The sequence below is a fragment of the Cygnus atratus genome, chromosome 5 (assembly GCF_013377495.2).
Source record: "Cygnus atratus isolate AKBS03 ecotype Queensland, Australia chromosome 5, CAtr_DNAZoo_HiC_assembly, whole genome shotgun sequence".
Taxonomy (NCBI): Eukaryota; Metazoa; Chordata; class Aves; order Anseriformes; family Anatidae; genus Cygnus; species Cygnus atratus.
This window is the reverse complement of record NC_066366.1, coordinates 42,233,856-42,255,860: the sequence shown is the minus strand read 5'-3', so window position 1 is coordinate 42,255,860 and position 22,005 is coordinate 42,233,856. Positions and strand designations below refer to the sequence as shown.

Sequence of the window (22,005 nt, the reverse complement as noted above, 5' to 3'; positions counted from 1 at the left end):
AGATAACATGGGGTCTCCCACAATATAAAACTTGGGATCTGGAATGATAAATGCTAATTTCACCTGGCCAAAATCACAGGCTTGCTATCATAGGTTTGTCACACTGGAGAACCAACCTCCAGCTGTGAAATTCAAGTGCCTTACCATCTAATAGCTCTCAGGAATTGCTAACAATCTAATTCTTTTGCATTCCTGAGCTGTTTGATGGCATAGCATCCAGAATTTGCCCTTAATAATCTGTTTCTTGCTTTTTATTCTTGCTGCAGGTCTTATCCTGAAAGGTGCTGAATACTCCACAGGCATCAGGAGGAGCCCAAGAAAGTATTTCAGGACCACATAGCCTCCGTCTCCCGCACAGAGCTGCATGAATGTTTCCCTCCTTCTCAGGTGCAGGTTGAGCAAAGCTGCTTTATTTGCAGCAGCTGATGTGACTTTTTTTTTTTTTTTTGCATTTTTTTCAGTGGTTTGGCAATGGGAGCTCCCAGAATTTAAAAAAAAAAAAAGTCACATAATTTGTGGCAAGTGGAGTTCATAATCTGTTAATTTATTATCATTTCTGTCATCCTGGAGGGCCATTAGCAGAGGTAATAAAGGGAGATGTAATTATAGGATCTGAGGCCACTCCAGACGCAGCTGCTGTCACTCCACTTGCCATATTTCATTCCGTGCTAGTACTACCATCTTCCTAGTGAGAACAGCACAACAGCTACCCTGGGAGAGCCTTCGTCGTCACCCCTCGAGAGGAGTCTTGTCTCCCTGCATCAAGGCATGCAGAGAAGGTAGATGCTGTTCAAAGACAATTAGCACAGGGAGAGGGGGAGTAGTGGGGAGGGAGCCTCCTACAGAAGGGCACAACTCCGTACTGGCTAAGTGTGGCTTTTGAGCTAATAGCTTATAAGGGTATTGACCTCATACCACTTGCTGAACACCATTAAATCATGCTTTCTTGTTATCATAGGAGAGTGATTTAAGCTTCACTGATTTTATTTGCAAACACTTGAGGCAGAAGTTTGTGCCAACATCTTGGATCCTGAAGGGTTGGCATGACTTTAACATCACACAGTTCTTTACTAATTCCAGTGTGAGCACAAGGCAGGGATATATGATTTTTGTTCCTTTCTCAGTGCTCTCTGTGTCCAACACACAGGAAGCAGTGTCTGTTTTTTCTCAAAGTCTTTGAAAGGCAGAAATACAGGGCATGCATAATCTGGACACCTCGCAGCCTCCTGGCCCTGCCCTGCTCTGCCCCCTTGCTGCCTAACTCAGTAAATTTCATACTTGTTTCAGAACTACAGGGTACTTTGTTCCATTTTTATGAACTGTCTTTTGTTATGTTTGATTCTTGGTACTGCTCCCCTGTGTAACAGTCCCTTAGCTCTCTCCTGTATACACAGTTCTGTTATGATACTGCTGCTGGTCTGAGCTGTGCCAGGCTGTTGGCTGTTATCATGTTGCAGGGGCTTTGATAGGAAAGGAAAATACAGAGAGAAAACTGAGATGATGGCAGGTGTGTCCTGCCTTTCAGAAAGGAGAAGAGAAGTCCTTTTCAAAGTGCAGGAGTCCTCACTACTATACTCCTATTCTGGGATAATCATCATGGCAAACTCTATAGGAGCTTGGAACTGAACATCCCACAGCTACAAGCACGGGAGCTACAGCAAGACACCCTGTGCAAACAGAAATGGCCAAGGTTAGAGGAACAGACAGCAGCACCTTACTGGACGGCCATAGCGGATAACTGAACTGCATTAAAACCACTCCTGTTAACACCCCAAGTACTGGGTTAGTGGAGCAATCTGGGCTGAGTTCCCTAATCACCGCTGTAACCCCACTTATGATGACTCAGCCCCAGATGGATTCCAGCACTAGCGATGGGTGTAATCCCTGCAGATCTCATGTAAGAAGGGCACCACTGATATTAACCTCTACTCAGAAACACTGTCTTCAGAAAGTTTCTTCAGACTTTATAGTCCTGCTATGGATTTATTCCATATAGCCCAGAATACCACTAACCTTTTAGTCACAGGAGAAACACTGAGATAGAAGGAGCAGCCATTGAAGAGAAAAAGAGGGGTGACAAAGAGAAGCAGAATACATAGGAGAACTGAACTGTCTGCTCACTCATGCTAGGATGTCTCACCAACAAGAGCTTAAAGCCAAGAAGCAAAGTCTGAATCTATGTCCCCAGAACCTCCTTGAGGGTCATGTCTGCTCCTTGTGCCTGGGCCCAGCCTATCTGCAGGTGTGAGACGCTGGTGCTATGTCACTCAATTGCACAGGCACACTCAATTGGATACAGACAGTGAGCCTTCAGAGGCCAGTCACATTGCCAATAAGTTGTCCTCATTATTTTTCAGCACAGAAGCCTAGAGATTCATTGACAATAGTGAGTATGTCCTCCATCCCAATGGGACTTGTTCTGTGATGAATCCAGTAAGAAGAAAGCTTTCCTGAGTCTGGGGGCAAGAATGCCCACTACAGACAGGGTGGGTACCTGCCTTGTCCTTAGCATTGAAGTCTGATCACTATCTTAACATTTATTCATCTATAGGCACAATGCACCTAGCCCATATTAATGCAGTTCAAAACCTCTACAGTCCACCGTCCCAAGGGCTGTTCCCCGAGTGCTTTCTCTGTGCCACTCAATACCAGGTATCACCAAGAACTTTACAATAGCCTCTCAAAGCCTACTGCATAATCCCAGGGCACACACACATACAATCATCAGGTTATGCACCTGCACCAGGGGCTATATTGGAGTTTGTTTCCCATGAAAGCCCACCACAAGCAGTTTTCTGTGACAGTAATTTCCATCCATCACTGTATGTAAAAATCCTACTTGCAGACAAACTGATAAGCACAGTGATAAATAATAGCTCCCTTTGCTGTTCATGCTTAGGCCTTGTAATTTCCCCTGTTTACCTGGGATGTGCTTTGCCCAGCCAATGATCACCACCAGTTCCCTGTCTGCCAGGTCACAGAGGGTTGTCAGGGCTTTGATGTCACTCTCCGGCATGGTTGGATCAGGCATGGCATAAATCTTCTCTGGCTCTGCCACCAGCAAGTGGGAGACGATCTTAGTCACTGCACATTTCAAAGGAGAAGTTGTTGTTGTATCTCTCATGACATAAGGTGTCAAAACAGCCCTTTCTAGAAGGGCCTTCCTGGAAGAACATGGCTATACAGGCTGCAGGACCTTGAAATGGCTTTGGTCACAACAAGAGGACACTACGCTGCAGCTCTATAGGCTGTAGTGATCTGCCTATGTCAAACCAGCTCTGTATAGGGCTGACAAAAGCAGCAAGCTACTGTAAGGCTGTCAGCCACTGTCTCAGGTAGGTCCAAAAAGGGTGGGAGGAGGCACAAATTACAAAAAGTAACGGTAGGACTTGGAAAAACTTAGAGAATTGTTGGAGAATTATTGGTGATTGGAAGAGAGAAAGCACAGGACCAGTTTTGCCAATGCCAGAAAAGTACAGAAAAAACACTACATGAATTTTATAATCTCCTAGAGAAGTTCAGGGATTTAAGCCTAGGTACAACATGTATAGCACCTGGGTTACACCTTAGATGTATCTCATCTGCCTATGCACTATGATCATAAGAAAAAATACCAAGTTCTGGTGACCACTATGGGAACCAGAAGTGACAACTGCTCCATTGTACGTTTTGGGAGACCAATGAAAAGGAATGTAGCGGCTGCCAGAGGACCACAATTCAAGACCAATACATACGTGGCTTTTTAGCTGGAGGAGGGATCTGTAAGCTCAGGTAAGTGCTACTCTCAGAATCCAGTCTCCTCTTGTACTTCTGGCGGCCTCCTCGGACTCGATCCAGACGAACACCTGCAGATAAAACACAATAAATTCTCATCATTCCTTATTGCCACAGGAAATCTTGACATTCAGATGTAAAAATCTCCTAAGATGTTCCCCACAGTCCAGGGACTGCCTCTCTTCCAAACACTTGAGATCTTAGCTGAACCCAGATATCCCAATAATACCACATAAACTGCCTCCAGCTCTAACAATACTGCTGTAAGCTTTACTTTTATTCAAAACATTAAGGATGACAAAAATTAACCCATTTGAACTCTTGAATCACCATCAATCAAATGGGCAAATGAAAAGCCTCAGAACTCAATGCCCTCTAGATGATCTTGCTTTTAAAAGAAAGACTTTAAATGTCAATCAAACCTGCCGTTATAAAAATAAGCTTTTAGATTGTTCTTAAAAATGAGAAGTTAAATGTTCTGTGACCTCTCACTATTTATATTTGAAAAAAGTGATCTATAGCAAATAGATTATGAACTATGAATTCAACAAAAATGTTTCAGGTTTGATCAAGTAAGGAATTGTAATAAAAGTGGAACCCAAATAAATAGAAACAACCTCTACTATAATAAAGCAATGATAAAACTGAAGCAGGGAGACACTGAAGAATTTGTTAGAGTTCTTTCAAAATCCAGTGAATCACACTGAAAACAGCTCTCAGTCTGTCCTCATACAAAAAAAAAAAAAACACAATAGCAGCATCAATAACCAATTGAACAGGAACAGCAGTTGAATTGCTGTTATCTTGTACTGTATCAGGACAAGATACAATATTAAAAAACAAATAGTGAAAAAAGCCATAGACATTTGTCCAATTGTCAGTTATTTCTGGCCAGCCATATTGCCTCTGGTAATCAGCTCCTGTGAAACTGGGGTAACTGAGTCTTGCTGGGAGAAACAGCCATTGCCAAAAAAATCTTTCAAGGTAGAAGTAGGTGCAAACAAATAGAATACATTTTTGAATCTACATTATACAAGTACTTCCTCAGAAACACTCATGAGTTTATCTAGTCTGATCACAGGAACCAATTATGAGATACACTTACTAATCACACTGAGCCATTAATATTTTGCAATCAATTTACTGCATAAACACAAACAACTAAAAGCAAACACTCCAAATTGGTTTTGAAACGATGCTTTTTGAACAACTTGTACCTCTGAAAAACCTGCAGCTGGCTGACAAATATTTGACCCTAGAAAGAGACACATCTGTCATTTATGCGGTGTGTCTTGAGCCAATGCCACATTTACTTTCTATATCATGGAAAAGAGGAAGCTTGTACTGTGTTGTGCTCACACCGGCCCACTGGCACCACACGAAACCATTACTTGCCTAACACCTAAATCCTGACACTTTGCAACTGGAGCACCCAAAGCAGCTCGATGGACAAACAGCACCAACATCAGCAAGAACAACCAGTGCCAACCACGCCAACAGTGCCATTACAGCGTGCCAGCAGGAATCCCTGCAGAGCAGGTCTGGAGCTCTCCAGAGCAAAAGAACTGCTGCTCTGGGAGGATGGAAGACATTATGTGGACAGAAAGATACGAAGCAGAATAGGAGAATTCAGATCAAACCTTTCCTTCCCCTGCCAGTTTTCTGTTTCTGACACTGTATGGAGAATTCACTGATGTCCATAAGCATAAGTACCACCTTTCCTCCTTTACACAGCAGTTTTTCCGCAAATGTTGCCTACTGCTTCTTTTATCGCCATTCTCTGCAGCAAGTAGCCTGTGGGCAAAATTTCTTCTTGGGAGCCCTAGTATGTTCCAAGAGAGTGATTTCAGGCAGCCAGGGAATCCCAAACCTGAGATCATCTAGGGAGATCCCCGAGGAACAGCACTAGTAGAGTCCTGGGTGAAGCAGGATATTTACACTTCTGCCCGTGATTTCTTTCCCACTATAATCATTCCCTGGTTTCATAAGAAAGGAGACCTCTATGCCACGCTGGGCTGAATGAGTGACACCTACCTATAGTCAGGAAGGAAGGAGAAACACAAATTTCAGGAAATGCCAGAAAATTGAGTACCCAGGTGTGAAAATTTTAAGGATCAGGAATAAAACTGTTCAAAGGTTATGGAGGAATGCAGAAAAGGTTGCAGGATCCTGAATCACAGCTTCCCAGGACCCTCATAGAAGAAGAGTCACTGGAAGGTCCTTTCCCTCATGCCAGTGGGCAGGATGTCACTGGAATGGGGAGACATCATTTTCAGCCCAGGAGAAACCAGCACACAGCTCTCCAGGACGCTTTTGCTGTGCCGTCTGATAAGCAGCGCAGAGGGTGGGGTGAAAATGGGGGAAAGAGCTTTCTTTTCCTTCTCCCAAGGAGAAATGTGCCATCTCCAGTGCTTGGCAGAGGGACGGCTGCACAGGTTGCAGCAGTATTAGGGACCCTCAATCAGATTATAAGGACACAAAGGACTTAAGTGCATTAAAAAAGATAAGAGAGACGCAGGGAGATTTACCCTCCATCCCTCCTTCCCTCGCTGAGCAGATAGAGGTCTGTTTGCCCAAGGACTTCAGCTTGTTAATTTTGAACAAGGCTTTGTCCTCCTCTTGTTCCCCATCCTGTGCGACACTCCTTGAGGCAAACATTTTCAATCAGCATTTGCTGAGCCACTACTCTACCCTGTCATCATCAGCTCCAGCCGCAGAGCCGGTGAACGGGCTGACCCCTACATAGCACATCCCAGCACCCGCTGCTGAGTGCAACAGCAACTAAAAGCATTTCAACCCGAGTCCCTGACTGTGACAGTCCAGAGGTGAGCAGCAAGGCCAAAGCCTTTCCCTAGAGATCTGACACTCTACTGGGTCATATTCAGATGGCAGGAAAGGGCATAGCCAAAAAGCAGGATCTGATACTGAGCTGTGGTATTCAGGTGGCTTGTTAACGCCTGCTGCTCTATGATTTGCTCAGCGGTTGATTTTAGACGGGGAGGGCTGGTTACAATGCAACTCCGAAAGGGGACACACTAAAGGACATTAAAAGGTAGTGGGGAGGCACAGCGGGTAGCTCAGAGAAGCAGTGTGAAGGGAAGCACCGAGTGGAGAAGAAACGGAGTGGGAGGTAAACTGAGATATGAATGAAAGTGAGAGGGGGAGAAGGGAGATGAGAGGCAGGGCTGGAGCAAGGCTGAGCAGTACATACACTGTAATCCCAAGTGCAGATTTCACACTAAACATGCAGCCACCTGCACTTCAACTGGAAGGTTCAGCCACTTATGAGATGCAGTCGGTCCATACTGAAGACTAAGAAAGGGTTTCATGCCACAGCCTGACAAGACAACAGCAAGAGAAAGCAGTTTCCCTACAGCTCCTGTACAAACCCATTTCTCACATGGATCACAGCTGTCCAGCTCCCAGGAGAGAAGACACTCATCCCACAAAACTCACCATGACAGGTGCTGCTGGACCGCCCTTTTTGACACCGTCAGTGAGGAGGGGGCAGCTAGAGCAGTGGAGACAGGGGCGCTCACATGCACAACGTGAGGTGATACAGCATAGGACAAGGTCTGGGAAGTACCACCCCATGCTAACCTAACTTTCTGGCAGCTGCTTCTTCAGAAATGAAGGCTTACCTTACCCCCTTACCTTTGGGGGGAACAGCCCTGCCACCCCATGTGAGCGAGGTGTGGAGCTGGCCCGTGTCCGCCACAGGGATCAGGTCCCAGCTCACCGGTGGCACGCTCACAGCTCCCCAGCCTGCCTGAGCCCACCGGGACCTAGCAGGGAGAAGGGCAAACCCAGGGCTGGTGCAGGACTTCTCAGCTCAGCGTCCTGCCTGGGGGAGGGCTGTCAGTTTTCGAAGTGTCCTGTGGGTGCCACTCGTGTTCCAAGCACTCGTGCGGAGAGGTCTGTGCCAGCACCGAGCCTCCGCAGTGGGAGAGCTGATCTGCTGATCTGTTCGAGCTCCCTTCATTTCTCTGACATGCCCCTCAGAGAGATGTCTGCCCGGCAACTTTGGGATCAGATGTCCCCTTGCTGACTTGATAACATCAGGCTTTGGTTTTTTTTTCTTAATGGAAGTAAAATAATTCCAGCTTTTTTTAAAAGCTGGAGCTAGGCCCAGTCTGTTGGAAGTAAAAATAGCCGAGTATGCAGAGGCAACAGCACAGAGAGTCAGGTTTAGTTTCTCTTTTATTTTCTGGGGACTAAAAATAATCTTAAAAGCTCTGTGAAGCTAAGCTCTGGCCATTGGGAAATGCAGTCTAGGCCCAATATCAGCTGTCGTGTCAAATTACTAGCCTCACCTCACTTTCCATCGAGTCCTATCACATGCCCATGAATTGATAGGAACAGAAAGATCCATCTTGCCAAAAGAGCTAACAGAGGAGCCAAGCTACAGGGTTTTTGCACAGTACGATGTGCGTCTAGACCGAGAAGGACACAACTGAAGGGAACACAGGACAAGCATTGGCCAGGGAGCAATGTCCCTGGGACTGCTTTTGCCCAGCTTCCCTGTTACACCAGCCAGATCCTGTGCCCACTGCCCACCTATACCTTGAGTTGCAGTTTCTGCATCAATGCATCAACCAGCCTGGTTGCTCTCCTGGGGTCTGGGCTGGGGTGGTGCTCTGCAGGTAACAGAGACACCTCTGAGACACCATGGATTGGCACTGTCCAAGGAAGCTGGAAGGCATAGACTAAGACCAGAGAGGAAAGGAAAGGAGAAGTATTGTGACCAAGGTGTTCCCTCTCCCCTGTTGCTCTGAACATCAGGAGAGACAAAAGGATGTGGCAATGGGAGGAGTGAGCCAAGAGGAGACCTATCAAAGAAACAGAGCAACTATGACCATAACAGTTAGGCTTGCTAAGACAGGGAAAGAAACAGACAATGGGGAAAAGCAGGACTGTCTAAGGAGAAGATGGAGAAGCTGTAACCTATGCTCTCTTTTGTTACTCTGAGGTTCCAGAATGGGAAGGGGAGAAGTCTTTTACATACCATTAGGCTCTTGAGCTGCTGCAAAAGGATGCCAGCCCCTGGAAAATCTCCTGGTAGATGACTGGTGCAATTCCCCAGCTCATCTGTAATCTAGGAAAGTGACTTGAGGGTCATAGGTCAGCATGGCCAGAAAAACCCTGTGATTAGCATGGTGCATGTCAACAAGCCTGGGAGTGACACTTGCAGCAGGAGGGTGGGGAACTAGCCTGGGGAGAGGGGCTGTGGCATCGGAAAATCCATCTCCTGAGTTATAAGAGCCTACGGAGAGATTGGATCAGGTCAAGCAGGATGTTGCAGACTGCTCTCCCTTTGATATTTTCAGGGATGTACTAGTTATGTAGAAAAGCTCCTTTCCTGCCCATCTGGCTAAACAGTCCCTGGACTCGGAGGGACAGGTTATCCCTGTAATATCTGATGATATACCTGGTTCCAGAGGCTGTCCCGTGCCTTGGAGCAGTGACACAAGGTGTCCTTGCCCCTCACACACATGCGAGCTGCACGTCCCAGGTGGTTGGTTCTGGTGTAACCCGCACAACTTGTGAACTAACCCTTCTCCTCCTCCACTGTCTCTGCAACACTAGCCATTGTTGTCCCTAAAACGTACAGCTTCCTTCCCATGCTGCCACCCCTCACCTCACCCGAATCACACTGAAAAACCAGGAATTAAGAAGGGCTTCAAGGGCAGATGGGAATAAAGAATACCTTAGTACCTTGTTCAGCTCTCTGTAGTAAATCCCACAACCATACTCTCACCTTGTGTTCAGGGTCCATGCAAATGTCCTTTGATGGTTTCCCCTCCTAGCCCTCTAACCAGTCTGAGGCAGGACAGCAGCTCTATTGCCCACAACAGCAACACCCCCACAGCAGCAGGCTGAGGGGCACTGTGTGAAAGAAGAAGACACAGGCAAGCACCTGCCAGGAAAAGACCATGGATGACTTTCACAAAAGGACCTAAAAGATGGCAAAGCTCCAGCCCCACTCACTCTCCAAGAGACAGTGCTCAGAACTAAATCCCCTAAGGGGTGTTTTATGCCGGGAGGAACCTACAAGCCCTGGGTGTGATTTAACTCACTTTACTTTAGACATTGACAATTTTCTTCTGTGCATTTGGGCTCCTTTGACAAGCAACAGAGAGAAGCAGGCACATCCACATTCGCCTCACCCTCCAGACACCCACCTGAGGAGGAGTGATGACAGACACTTCTCTCCAGCGACTATCAGGGGAACCTCAGAAATGCCCTGCAGGGTCAAACCAATGCTTTCCCTAGCCCAGTTTCTTATTTTAGTCTATTTAGGTAGAGAATGCAAGCCTTTTGGAACCGGTAAGGGAGCATCAGCGTGGGCTAAGAACCAAATTTTTAGATTTGTGATGCAGTGGAGAAGTCCCCACCAGTGCGGGGAGAGATGCCAACTTGTGACAGAGGTCTGCAGAGGTGACAGAGATCCTCAGGCCCACCAACACAGTGTGCTGCCACTTTGGCCAGGCCTCACAGCACAGCTCTGCTTGGGCCTTGCAGCCGTAAATGCTCTCCTGAAGTCCTCACCTCAGCAGTGATTTTTCCGATACTCAGAACTAGCATCCAGCTAATATTTAATTCTTAAAATAGAACAGCTTTGCTGGGCAATTCTGAGTAAATACCCCACCTCGCCCAGGATATGCTGCAGCCCAAGGGCTAGTGCAGTCTTCTCAGGTGGATGAGAAAAGGGGATTGAGAATCTCAGCAGAGCTGAGTCACTGGTGAATGTAGGTCACCAGTGAAAATGGTCACACACATGCCTCAGGTTACTGTAGAGCAGTAGGACATACATCCAGTCCCAACCCACTCCTGGTCACCTCACAGGATCTCACCTACTGCACTGTTAGAACAGCCTACAAGTTTGTAGCATGATGGTTGGCATCTAAACATCCTTAAATGGTTGTGGTTTTATCAGCTTCCTCTTTTCTGTACATGTTATAAAGAGCACCAAGCATAATTTCTGGTGATGGAGTACACAGTGTTTATCATATACCTGTGTAGAGGTGATGCCTCTCTGAATCTGCACTGATGTACATCAAGAGTCTGAACTGCATGTTTGATAGAACAGAGATTTACTTAGGTATGGCAAGAACATAGGGACTCATCTAGGCAGATCAATGGTTCAAAAGGAATGGGGGAAACCAAACTAGACAGACTGATAATCCAATGGATGTGGCAGAAGGTGTGGAGAGATTCCACAATGCACCCGTGCCGTGATCAGTAAAGAGACACCAAGTGCCATCATCCCCACATACACTTTGTGACAGCCCATCCACTGGAAGCCTCTTTGGAGATTTACCACTGCCCTGCCAAAGTCATCACATGCTCTGCGTCACACCACCACCAAGCCCAATTCCAGACGCATCACAAATGCTCAACTCATGCCTTGGAAAATAGCTGGGTGTGGAAGATATAGACATCAGGATGCCACTCACTGCACCTGGAGATCCTGTTTCAAAGAATGGGGAGGTTGCCTGTCTGTTTTTAAACACAGGGGCATTTTAGATAAAGAAAAATCATTTTTCATTCTCTTTTTTTTTTTTTTTTCTCATTTGGATGCCTCCAATAGTGATATTTCTGGCACCGGCTGGAGGCAGAATACTCTATAAATACAAAGCCATTAAATCCCATGCAGCAGCAACCTGATCAGGGCTGCCTTTTAATTTCCTGACATGAGCTGGCCACTAACCCAATTACCCAGAGTCCCCGGAGGAGCCCTCATCCTTCCCAGGAAGCACAAAGCAAGAACCCGAGCATATTGCAGGGACGTCAGCTGAGCTTTCACTGAAATCAAATATCTTTTCGAGAACACATGGTTTGGAAGCAGCGATGGGGGCAGGAGGGAGAGGTTGCTGGAAACACTTTGCTCCATTGAGATATTCTGACACTTAAAAACTGAAATGAAACACCCTCCATTTAGTTATGTCGCTAAAAAGGAGCTCCACTGTTGTTTCAGTTACTTCAATTTTAGTGAGCAATGAAGGCAAAGTTACTGAGATTGCCAGTGATAGGAATCCCTTGTCTAGATACTAAATGACTGCACCCAATTTATACAATCACAGAGCCAGGCCAGCCCAGAGGTGATGGATTTGTTTCCTTGGGAAGCATTTGTGACATCAGCCACTGGTTGCAGCTCGTAAGGGAAACTGCAGAGTTAGGACTATTTCTTAGGGAAGTTCCCACGGCTACAGGCTTTCCTAATCAGCCAGGGTCTTTGAAGTAGGAATAGGGATTCAAGAGACAGCCGCATCTGAAATCTGTTGATTTCATGTTCCATCATCTATACATTGAAGTGGGAACCACCTCCAACATTCAGAGATGCAGAGACTTGAGCAGCACAAGGGTTATCAGGCTGTTGTAAGTTTCTTACCTGTTCCACAGAACAGGGAACAAGATAGCTGCAGAAACAATATATGTGGGAATCCATTGAAGAAAATATTCTGCAGGGCTTGCACAAACTGTAAAGAACCGCATGCCCAGACAACGGTTGGTATGCTCATGAACTTCTCCAGTTGTTACCCTCCTAAAAGCTGCCCAGAAGCCTTCCAGATGTTGGGCTACAATGGCACCCTGATGTTTTGTTATGGCTAGTATTGCCTTTCCTCTGTTTGCCTATCCGTCATTTCTGTCCAAGGAGGAGCTCTGTATCGAGGGGCCTTGACATCCCATTGAACCTCACCAGTTATATCCCACCTCTCTTCTCATGTCCCCAGAACACTTCTCACTCCAGAACTAACAAAAAAGGAAGGATTAACATCACTGTCCTCATCGTGTCCTTGCCTGGGCCATGGTTCTGCAAGGTGACACACAGGACTGCAACTTCAGAGAGGCAGCAGAGGTGTGGAAGGCAAGGCTGGGAGGTCATGTTTAACCAGCCAATGTCCAAAATCAAATGTCTGAGCCCACTTAAAAAAGCCATGTGTCATCTGAAATTACATCCACCTCTTGAAGACAAGCAAATTGCTGTAGAACAGAAAGGCCATGGGTAGCTAGAGCGTGAATGGCAAGGGTATATTCTCCCCATACCTGACAAGGTATATTGAGATTTTAAGAGAGATCTGCCAAACCACTGAAATTTCTCTATCCATCATCTTAGAGAGCCAGAGAGACCTAGACCTGCACTGTAGAGTCCAGTGCTGAAGAACTACACTTAGGCCATTGTGGGCATGAGACAGTGCTGGGAGCAAAGACAGGGATGCCCATCTCTGAGAAATGCCTCTCCTCTGCAAGACGCAGAGACACTTTCCCTCATGGGCCATCCCCACTGCCTACGAGTCCTTGTAGATAACATCATCTCCATGTGGGGACAGCAGTAACACAGGTTGCTTAGGTCTTCCTGATTTCTGCGGAACAGGAGACCATGCACTCCGGTTGGACAAAGCTGTGGGGATGCCTCAGTTCCCTCTGCCTGCAGGGTGGCACTTCAGAGAGGCCAAGAGCAGCAGAGCGCAGGTTTTCTAGGGACAGCACCTCTCCACAGGGGCACTGCAACTGGAGTCTGCAGGAATCTCAGCCTCCAACTTCAACACGCTCCAGATGAAAGGGGAAAGCGAGAGACAGGCAGCCAGATGGGCCAACACCTCGGGCATCTGAGCCAGTTGGGCTCTGCGGGCAGAGCTTTCTGCCTGCTTTCCCCCAGCGAGTCTCGCCTGCCCTGCAGCGTCATGCCTGGAGAACCTGAGACAGCAGCACAGCTCTGGTGTCCGTGCAGCTCCCTCGTTGCGATGCATTGATCAGAGATCTCTTAAAGAAAGTGGCCTGGATATCTGAGACACCTATTGATTGCTCCATCGGCTCTCTTCCTGCCCTGATCCTCATTCACTTGGCACTGCCTGAACAACCTGCACCTCTGTGGTAGGGGCAGTCTGCCCAGTCCTTGCAGGGCCACGGCCAGCCTTCCACCTCTCTGCAGCCCATGTGCAAGGAGAGAACATGCCTAATGACCCTCACGTGCATTCCCCAGGGAAGGGCCTAAGTCTGCTCCCACTGAACCCAGCTGAGCATTTCAGGAGTAAGGGAGAGCCTTGAAATCATCACTGCATGGTTTTTGACACGTTTGAATACTGGTGCCTCCCTTCCTGAATACTGGTGCCCCCCTTCCTAAAAACAGGCTTACAGCGCATGCCCAATAAGCAGAATGTGGTACATGCATCATGTACAAGGACAATCACCAGAAAAATCTTACGTCTCTTACCAAGAAGAAATCATGAAGCCCTGAACTAGGTACTGATGGAATATCGTACTCTTCTTCCTCAGAGGAAGGACAGTTTCGTTCCCCAGAAACATTACCAATATGTTACCAGCCCAATGACAAGGACCTCAAGGAGAAACGTGGCAAGAGAGGAATCAGTTTCTAGACTTCTCATTTAACCACAAGACCATTTTTCCCAAAACTCCTGGCAATCAAGCAGGAGAAAGCTTGACAGCCTTCTGCCATGGATGAACCCAAGGAAGAAGAGAGGTAAATCAAGGGTAAGGAGAAATAGGAAGGGGAACTACTGAAAGGAAAAAAATATCTCATAGCTTGTGCATCAAGACACATCTTATCCTAACGAGTGCAGGGTAGGCTCTCTGGGAAAGCCAAGACATCAGGGATTTTTTAAAATGGTCAAACTACTAGAAACATACAGCAGGGAACACTGTTGCCCTGGCAAATAAAGGGGTAGATGAACTAACAGAATGACAGATCAGAGATGGAAAAAACCAATGAACCTTTTCTAATCCAAAATCCCTTGTCAACTCTGCATTTTTGAGCAAGTCAAACAATTATGGATTTGTTCTTTCCAGAAACTCCTGGCTCTGTGGAGACCAAAGACTGTGAAACCATTTTTCTTCCTTTTTGGATTTTGCTTTTAAAGACGTGTATTGATTCAATTCTGTATACTAATACTTTGTGCTTCCACCAGGCTTCACTTAAAGTTAACTAATCGGTCTTCACAATCATTTTGCAAAGCAGTATGACCCTTATTTCTCAGCTGGGGAAACTGAGCAAAAGAAAAAGAGAAAAAGAAGCATGTCCTACATCACTTGACCACTCAGTGTTAGGACACAAGACTCCTGTTCACAGATTGCTATTGTAGACTCTTCTGCTTCCCTTGATATTGTCACATGTTCTTGCATCCCACTGCTATCAATAAATCTTTATACTGTATATTCCACAACTCTAAATATTACGGGCAGGATCACAGATACACTAACATCAATAGCAAACCACCCTTCCCTAGTGGCTTTAATGACGCTCAATCAATCCAGATATGAATAACTAAAGACACTTCAGCACAAAAGCAGCCTCAAGAGTCAAATTTCAGTTTTCTGTGGGTAGTATCCCCCAGGGTTCAGGAGTTCAGGCACAGCATGGTGTCAATGAACCTGCATTGCTTTCCAGCCTACCTCTGGTCTGCAAGGAGTTAACAGTTTTCATACAACTTAGAGGCTAAGCCACTGTTCAGATCCTGCTCTGGACTGCGTTGCACTCGTACAATTGGGAGCAGAGGTTGCCCTGGCTGCAGTCAGACAGGCCAGAATGTGCTCCTGCAGCTCTGCTCCCTCGGCTGCCACCTCTGAGATGCTCAACTGCGTGAACGCTGGGCAGCACAGACACAGGCAGCCAGCACGCCTGGACCCTTGCTGCTGCTCTGCAGGGTGACTGGAGCCACACCATACTTTTAGGGTTGTTTTATGGGATTCATATGAGCAGGCTTTCTCATTACCAATCTGCGCTCCCACTAAAGCCAGTGTCACTAGCATGGATTGGTGTGTGGGTGAGGGGATACAACACAGCCCCAAAGCTACCACATGCAGAGAAGCTGGTTTTCAGTTGTCCCTCTCTTAACTCCAAAAGCAGGTGCCTCCCTCCTCTGTCTATCACCTCTACACCCCCGTGAGGGAGGGCCAGACTACAGAAGTCTGCATCTCCTCCCCTTGATACCTGCTGTGCTCCAGCAGGAAGTTATTTAACCACAGAAACTATACATCCATCAAAGCACGGGACAGGGTTTAACATCTAATCTACATTCTTAACAACAGTGGCTGCCATCAACTTGCCTCTCAAGAAATGAGAGAGCGCCAGTGTGAAGCAGAACACGCTCAAGTGACATCGTGCAATTCATCACCAGCTGCTAAAATGGTACGACCTGGAAGCACGCTGCGTGCTGGCATCTTGGCTCCAGCACGCTGGACTTGCGCAGACCACAGCCAGCTGCTGTTCCTTGTCGCTAAACTGAGGGAACCGTGCTCTGCCAGGTACAGCAATGCAGAGGGTTACACGCAACTCTTCTCCTTCCTCCCCCCTCCTCCTCTCGCTGCGTCTCTCTGAGGGACCCAAAGGAAACAAAGCTTTAAAGTCAATCCATAAGAATGTGTTTAATTGCCACTGAATTCCCTGTGGTTCACCTTGAATGGACAAGGATTGGGGAGGCAAGGGGGGAAGGGAGGAAAAGCAGCACAAGAAAGAAGCTGAACACTGCTCAGAGAATGCTGAACAGATCAATAGGCTTAGCACAACGCAGGTTGAGCATGCAGGGCAGATGAGCCACAGCTCCCAGACAAACCTGTGCTCACCACCTTCTTCAGAAAGTCTCTTGAGTGGGAATATGGGCAGACCTTTGCAGCACGCTGTGCCATAGCTCTGCATTAACTCCATCCTTCCCTTCCAAAACCCAGCCAACTCATGATCAAGCAAGAACCTCTGTTTCCCAACACTGCAAAATGACCTGGAGGGCAAGGAGAGCAACACCCTCCAGCATGGGGTTCCTTCAGGAAATGAAATAGTCTGGCACAGCCAATACCTAGTTATCTGTCAAATTTGCTCTGATGCTGGAAGTAATATCCTAGCACAAGGGTGCTGACTAGAACCACTCTCCTCTCTGGACTGCCCTCTCGGTCACTGCTGATCCTGACTCTTTTAAAAGTCTTGTAAAGAGATACCCTAGAAAAGTCAGAAAGGGCAAGTGTGTAGTTATTCTACGAGATCCTGCAAGGCCTGGATCCAGTTGCTGCCAGGACAGACAGCGATTCTGAATCTGACTCTGTCTTACCTTCTTTCAGCATCCCCACTTTGAGGCATTTCATGAAGCGACAGGCCTGACAGGACTTGCGCCTCCGTTTCGTGATCTCACATTCATTGGTGGCCGGGCAGCTGTATTCAATATTCCCTGCAATCAAACACAGAGATGGTCACCCATGTTCTCCTCACTGATCCAGGGACAGGCTGTAGTGCCCAAATATTCCCAACACCATCGGTCTGTAAGTTTGCTCACTCATTTGTACATGCACACACACACACACTGAGACCACAGCTGGCTTGTGATGGCTCTTTGAGAGCCCACCACTACTTGTGAAAACACATTTCAGAAAATGAAACAAAACAAAACAATATTGCTGTAAGTATTGGGAGAAACCTGTCCATCCAAGGGGCTGACTCAGTGCTGGGCTTTCAGGCACACAGTGTCCTCCCAGCACATCATCACTCCTTGTGCTGCGTTAGTTATAACGTGCCTTGTTCCCTGGAGCCCAGGGCTGGGAGGGGGAGCAATCCAGACACTAGCAACATTCCCCTTGCTGCCCGTCTTGTTCAACATCTGTGGGATGGATGTAATCTGTTTTCTTGCCTTGCTCGGGGGACCAGGGAGCTCAGAAGTAGCATTTCCTCCTTTGCTTCCTCCTGCCACATGACACCCCACAGGTAGCAGGGAAGCAGTGATTGAGAAAGATAGATAAGATGTCTTGTAAAATGAGCGCGAGCTATCTATGCACATCTTTTTGATTTTACTTTATGAATCCTTGCGCACCTGGCTTCTCATCCCTTTGCAGAGAAAAATCAGCATTTCTTTCCTCATTCCCTTTCATTTACGATCACTTCACAACACTGCCTCCAAGACAAAACAGGAAAAGAAGCATCCAGAATTTAGTTTTGGTCACATCATATTTTATCATAAACCAAGTATATAACCAGAACATGGATGCAGGGGTCTGATCTGAGGACGTAATTGGAAGTACACTGAATCATGTGTAGTCCAATGATTATTTAGTCCTAGAAGACAACAAACAGAAACAGCTGTCCCTATCCTCCATTCACTTTGAAGACGATGTTTCCAAAGATGGTTATTCAGTGTTTGCTGTGGAGCAGGATTGGAAACTTAAGCTTGACAATGATGCATTGACTACGACAATGTATTTAAGGCAGTCTGGCTGCTAGGTAAAACAAGCAGCTCCAAAAAGGCTTTCTAAACTCTACAATCAGTTCAGCAGAATGGTTGTTTTGGTGGTTCAGATACAGGAAATTGAGATTCAAGAGTTCAGTCAGAGCTGTAGGAGGGAGCATAGGTAAGAGCAGAGCGAACACAGTTTGGACTTCGTATACCATCAGATTAGAAGGGAAGCTCAGAGTTTAGCACCAGGACAGGATACTTGATTTTTGTTCCTACTTCAGCAGTGGATTTCTATGCTCTTGTGCAAGACTCTCCCTTCCTCTGCATAAAGACCAATGTGTAATACGTACCACTCTGGGGGTGGTGATTAGTGTCTGGGGCTAAGTAATTAGAAAGCCCACTGAGCATCTGAATTAAAAGGGCACGGATTCAAAAGTAAGAAAGCACCATTTGATTTAGCTCACTATGCTCGACCCCTCCTGGGTGAAACCCCAGGAGAACGCAACTCTCAAAGCATAAACGTGGTCTGCCTGGTAGTTACAAACCTTGTACCCCCTTTTTTCTCCCGCCTTGTCAAAAGACCTGCAACTTGACCCTCAGCTCCAGACCAGCCATCCCATTTCTCACCATTGCTCCTCTGCACCCAAAACACAGCTTGTCTGCAGGAACAGGGAATGCTGCACAAGTTGCTTCCATTCAGACTAAATTTTGTCATTGTGCAGCACTTGAATTTCAATAGCCAGCAATGTATCAAGGTTCTCAGCTGGAAATTGAGATTCAGGCCTGATCTCAAGGCAATAAACAAATTCCTGCTCTAGACACAGAGCTCCAGCACCTTACAGACTCATGAGTACACAGGCCCTGACCTCATGATCTGATACTTGCTGTGCCCCACACAGGAAGGAAGAGAGCAGGAACGAACCTGATAAACCGGGATAAAACTTGATCACAGGCTCACTTTGGAAGGTCTTTCCTAAGTTTCAGTGCCCACTTTGTGCACCAAAGCCAGCACCAGAGTTCTGGAGAGCTATAAGATTTCATGTTTGGTGGTCCCAAGGTAAAAAATTTGCCCCCTAACACAGACACTACACCAAAGACACTAAGCCCTCACAGCATCCGGAGGCAATGACAGCCCTCTCCAGCAGTTCAAGGTCACTCTACTGAGTCAGCAGATCCTCCAACATCCTCATGCCTCTCCTTGACAAAGCACTGGGAATGGTCTACGAAGCCTACATCACAACTAAACTGCGATGCTGTCAGAGTAGTTACGGGGTACCATACACACACTTGAGTATGCTGCTCACAAAGCCACTTCTGTGCTGGGATCACACCTGTTAAAGCAGCAGAGCCAGATGACGGTGGGCACTGGGCAGGCTCCCCTTTCCAGATGGCAATGCAGTGGCCACCGCGTAGCACAACATCCATGGGGATTGCTGGTACACAAAGGTGAAAAAACAGACCTAACACTGGTGGGACATCCCTTTGGGCACATCATACTGCCTTTGCATCCAGCACAGGCTTGTGTACCCCTTCCACACACACTGTGCCCAGTCCCAAGGAAGACAGCACCAGCAACTGTGTCTTACAGCCCTCTTTACAAGGGTACATACTAGAGGCCCCAGTGTGCCTCTTCGCACAAGACAAAGCTGCCAAAGCAAACAGACTTTATACCAGCCCCCAAAGGTGCCTTGCACTGCGTGGATGGAAAGCTACAGCTGGGGGCAATACCTCCCATTTTTGCAGGAAGTAGGGACATCACCAGGGAAGGCACAATCAGCATTACCCAAGCAGAGCTCATCCAAGAAAACTATCGTCTCCAAAACTTTAACAAAGTTCTCTGACTTTTTTCCTTTTTTTTTTTTTTTTTTTTTTCTTCTGGTCTCTCAATTTCTTTTATGGTTCCTGGGGCCGGCTGCCAGCACAGCGAGCTGCTCACAGCTCCCTGTAATTTCTGTAAGTGCCCTGTGATAAAGCGATGAGATTAACTCATCGAAATTCCAGCAGCCTCCCAGCGGCTGGCGGTCACACCACCTGCCCGGCTGCCGGCACTGGGGGCTCAGAGAGAGCTCCCCCTTTGCTGCAGCAGCTCAGGGTGCTGCCAGGCCCTGCAGACGGATCTCCATGCACAAGGCTCATGCAGACAAGTCTGTACACAAGTATAAATGTGCGGCAAGCCTGTGTGTCAGAGTTGTAGATTATGTGACCCAGAAGGAAAGGGCAGAAAATGGGATAATCTAGTAGACATGGCCTTGCTTTGAACTGTCATTTATTAGAAGAGTGTTCCTTGATTTAGGCAATATTTACATTTGGTCTGAAAAACCTGCCAGGACCTCCCTGATGCCACTGCACAAGATTTACCTAAAAAATGGCTTCAGAAAAAAAACACAAGTGGCTGGTGACAAGATCAGAGTCTGGAGTTGTTCTAGCCTTCATAGTAGCCTTGGAGGGCAAATCACTTGCTCTCTGTGTCTTAGGCTTCCCATCTACAAAATGAAATGAGCACCAAACCTACCTTCTGGGGGGATCGTGAGTCTTGATTCATTAAGGTCTAACTGCACTTTAAAGCCTTTAGATGAGAGATGCTAAGGAACAGCCAAGGACTATTAAAGTGATAGATCATGTTTTTTATGCTGGAGAACTGCAAAATTACCCTATTTTCTGTAAAATGGGGACCTTTGACTGTTAAACACTTTGGAACATAATTTCCAGTGTACATATAATAGGAGCACCTGAAAACTGCACTCCAGAGCTTGGTTATCCAAGAGACCCCGTGGTCACCGTAGCTCTCCGGAAGGGGCAGGTCTGGAAGAGGAGAACTGGGGAATGTGGTAACATCCCCCACAGCTCCTGCTTAGGTTATGGACAGGGCTCCTCAGGGGAGATGAGCTCAAAATTAGTATAGCACTGAAAGCACAAGCTGCTCCCCAATTACTCGCTGATCCTGCCTTTCTATAAAGCCTTCTCCGTCTTATACAAGGGAACTCAGGAGAGATCAAACAGAAGTAACCATGAAAGTCTTTAGAGTTACAACCTTTTCAACCTCTGCTTTCTGAAACAAACAAACAAGCAACCAACCAATTCTTCCGCCCGGTTCTTCTCTTTCTGGTTCATTCCCTTTCACCATTCTTTCCCTCTCCTCTCTCTTCCTTCCATCCTCCGTCCTGCTCTGAAATGCTGCACACGGACCGCTCCCTTCCTCTGTTTTGCTGGGCCACATCACTGCAGCTTTTCTTGAATTTCAGGGAAAAGACCAAATTTGGAGATAACTGCTGCTAAGTGCCAAGTTCTATTCACTCAAGACAAAAAGTCACACTTTTCACCCCAGTGACTTGATGCAGCACACTGCAGTTGTGACCAGCAGCGTGGTGCCACTCTCCTTTGGCACCCTAGGGCCAGAGGGTTGAGAGCTGGAATTCCCACGGAAATCCATCTCATAGCCTTCTCAGCTCATGCATTTCTTTCCTTTTATCCTTTTTTTTTTTTTTTTTCCCCAAGAACTGCTTGCAAAATACCCTAGGTTTAGGGAAGTCCCATCAAGCAGTCAGTATAGTGCCTCCATGTTAGAGCTACACATGACAGTCTGCAGGAGAAAGTATGGGACCTTTCAACAAGCCATTACCTCCTTTTATTTCAGTACCCACAAACTTTTCAAACTTTTGTCCGAATCCTTTTTATTTCCACTTCCAAAGGCAAGTTTGTCACTTAGGTGTCCCAGTGAAAAGGAACCTGAAAACTGTAAAATGGCCCACGGCAAGTGCAGAGCCAGCCCAGCAGCGCCTTGGCACCCAGCAGGCACCAGTCCAATATCCTCTGCACCGGGACAGGGGAACACTGATAATATGCATGCAGTGGATTCTCTATTACCTTCTGCTTAAATTAGCTGAGACGTCATACTCTGAGTCCTGATGTTAGGACAGGTGTGTTGTGAAAATCAGAGGAAAATCTCTCCGACGGTCTGAGTGAGGTGAGAGGGGTTCTTTTTTAGGCCACAGTTTTCAAGGAAAGAGATTCTAATATTGGACCTGTAAGTCTCTATTTAGGCACCTTGACAATAGGCTTG

At 46.9% G+C, this 22,005-nt stretch overlaps 1 protein-coding gene across 2 annotated transcripts in view; it reads right to left on the bottom strand.

Moving 5' to 3' along the window:
* ESRRB (estrogen related receptor beta) overlaps positions 1–22,005 on the bottom strand; it is an 80,592-nt gene that overhangs the window by 10,334 nt on the left and 48,253 nt on the right. The window contains exons 3-5 of one of the 2 annotated variants that reach the window (XM_035540112.2): positions 16,833–16,949; positions 3,735–3,845; positions 2,923–3,084 (exon numbers count right to left, since the gene is read on the bottom strand). In XM_035540112.2, coding sequence (XP_035396005.1) covers positions 2,923–3,084; positions 3,735–3,845; positions 16,833–16,949 — 390 coding nt within the window. The remainder of the gene's footprint in view (positions 1–2,922; positions 3,085–3,734; positions 3,846–16,832; positions 16,950–22,005) is intronic. The other variant, XM_050711351.1, reaches the window with a different exon arrangement.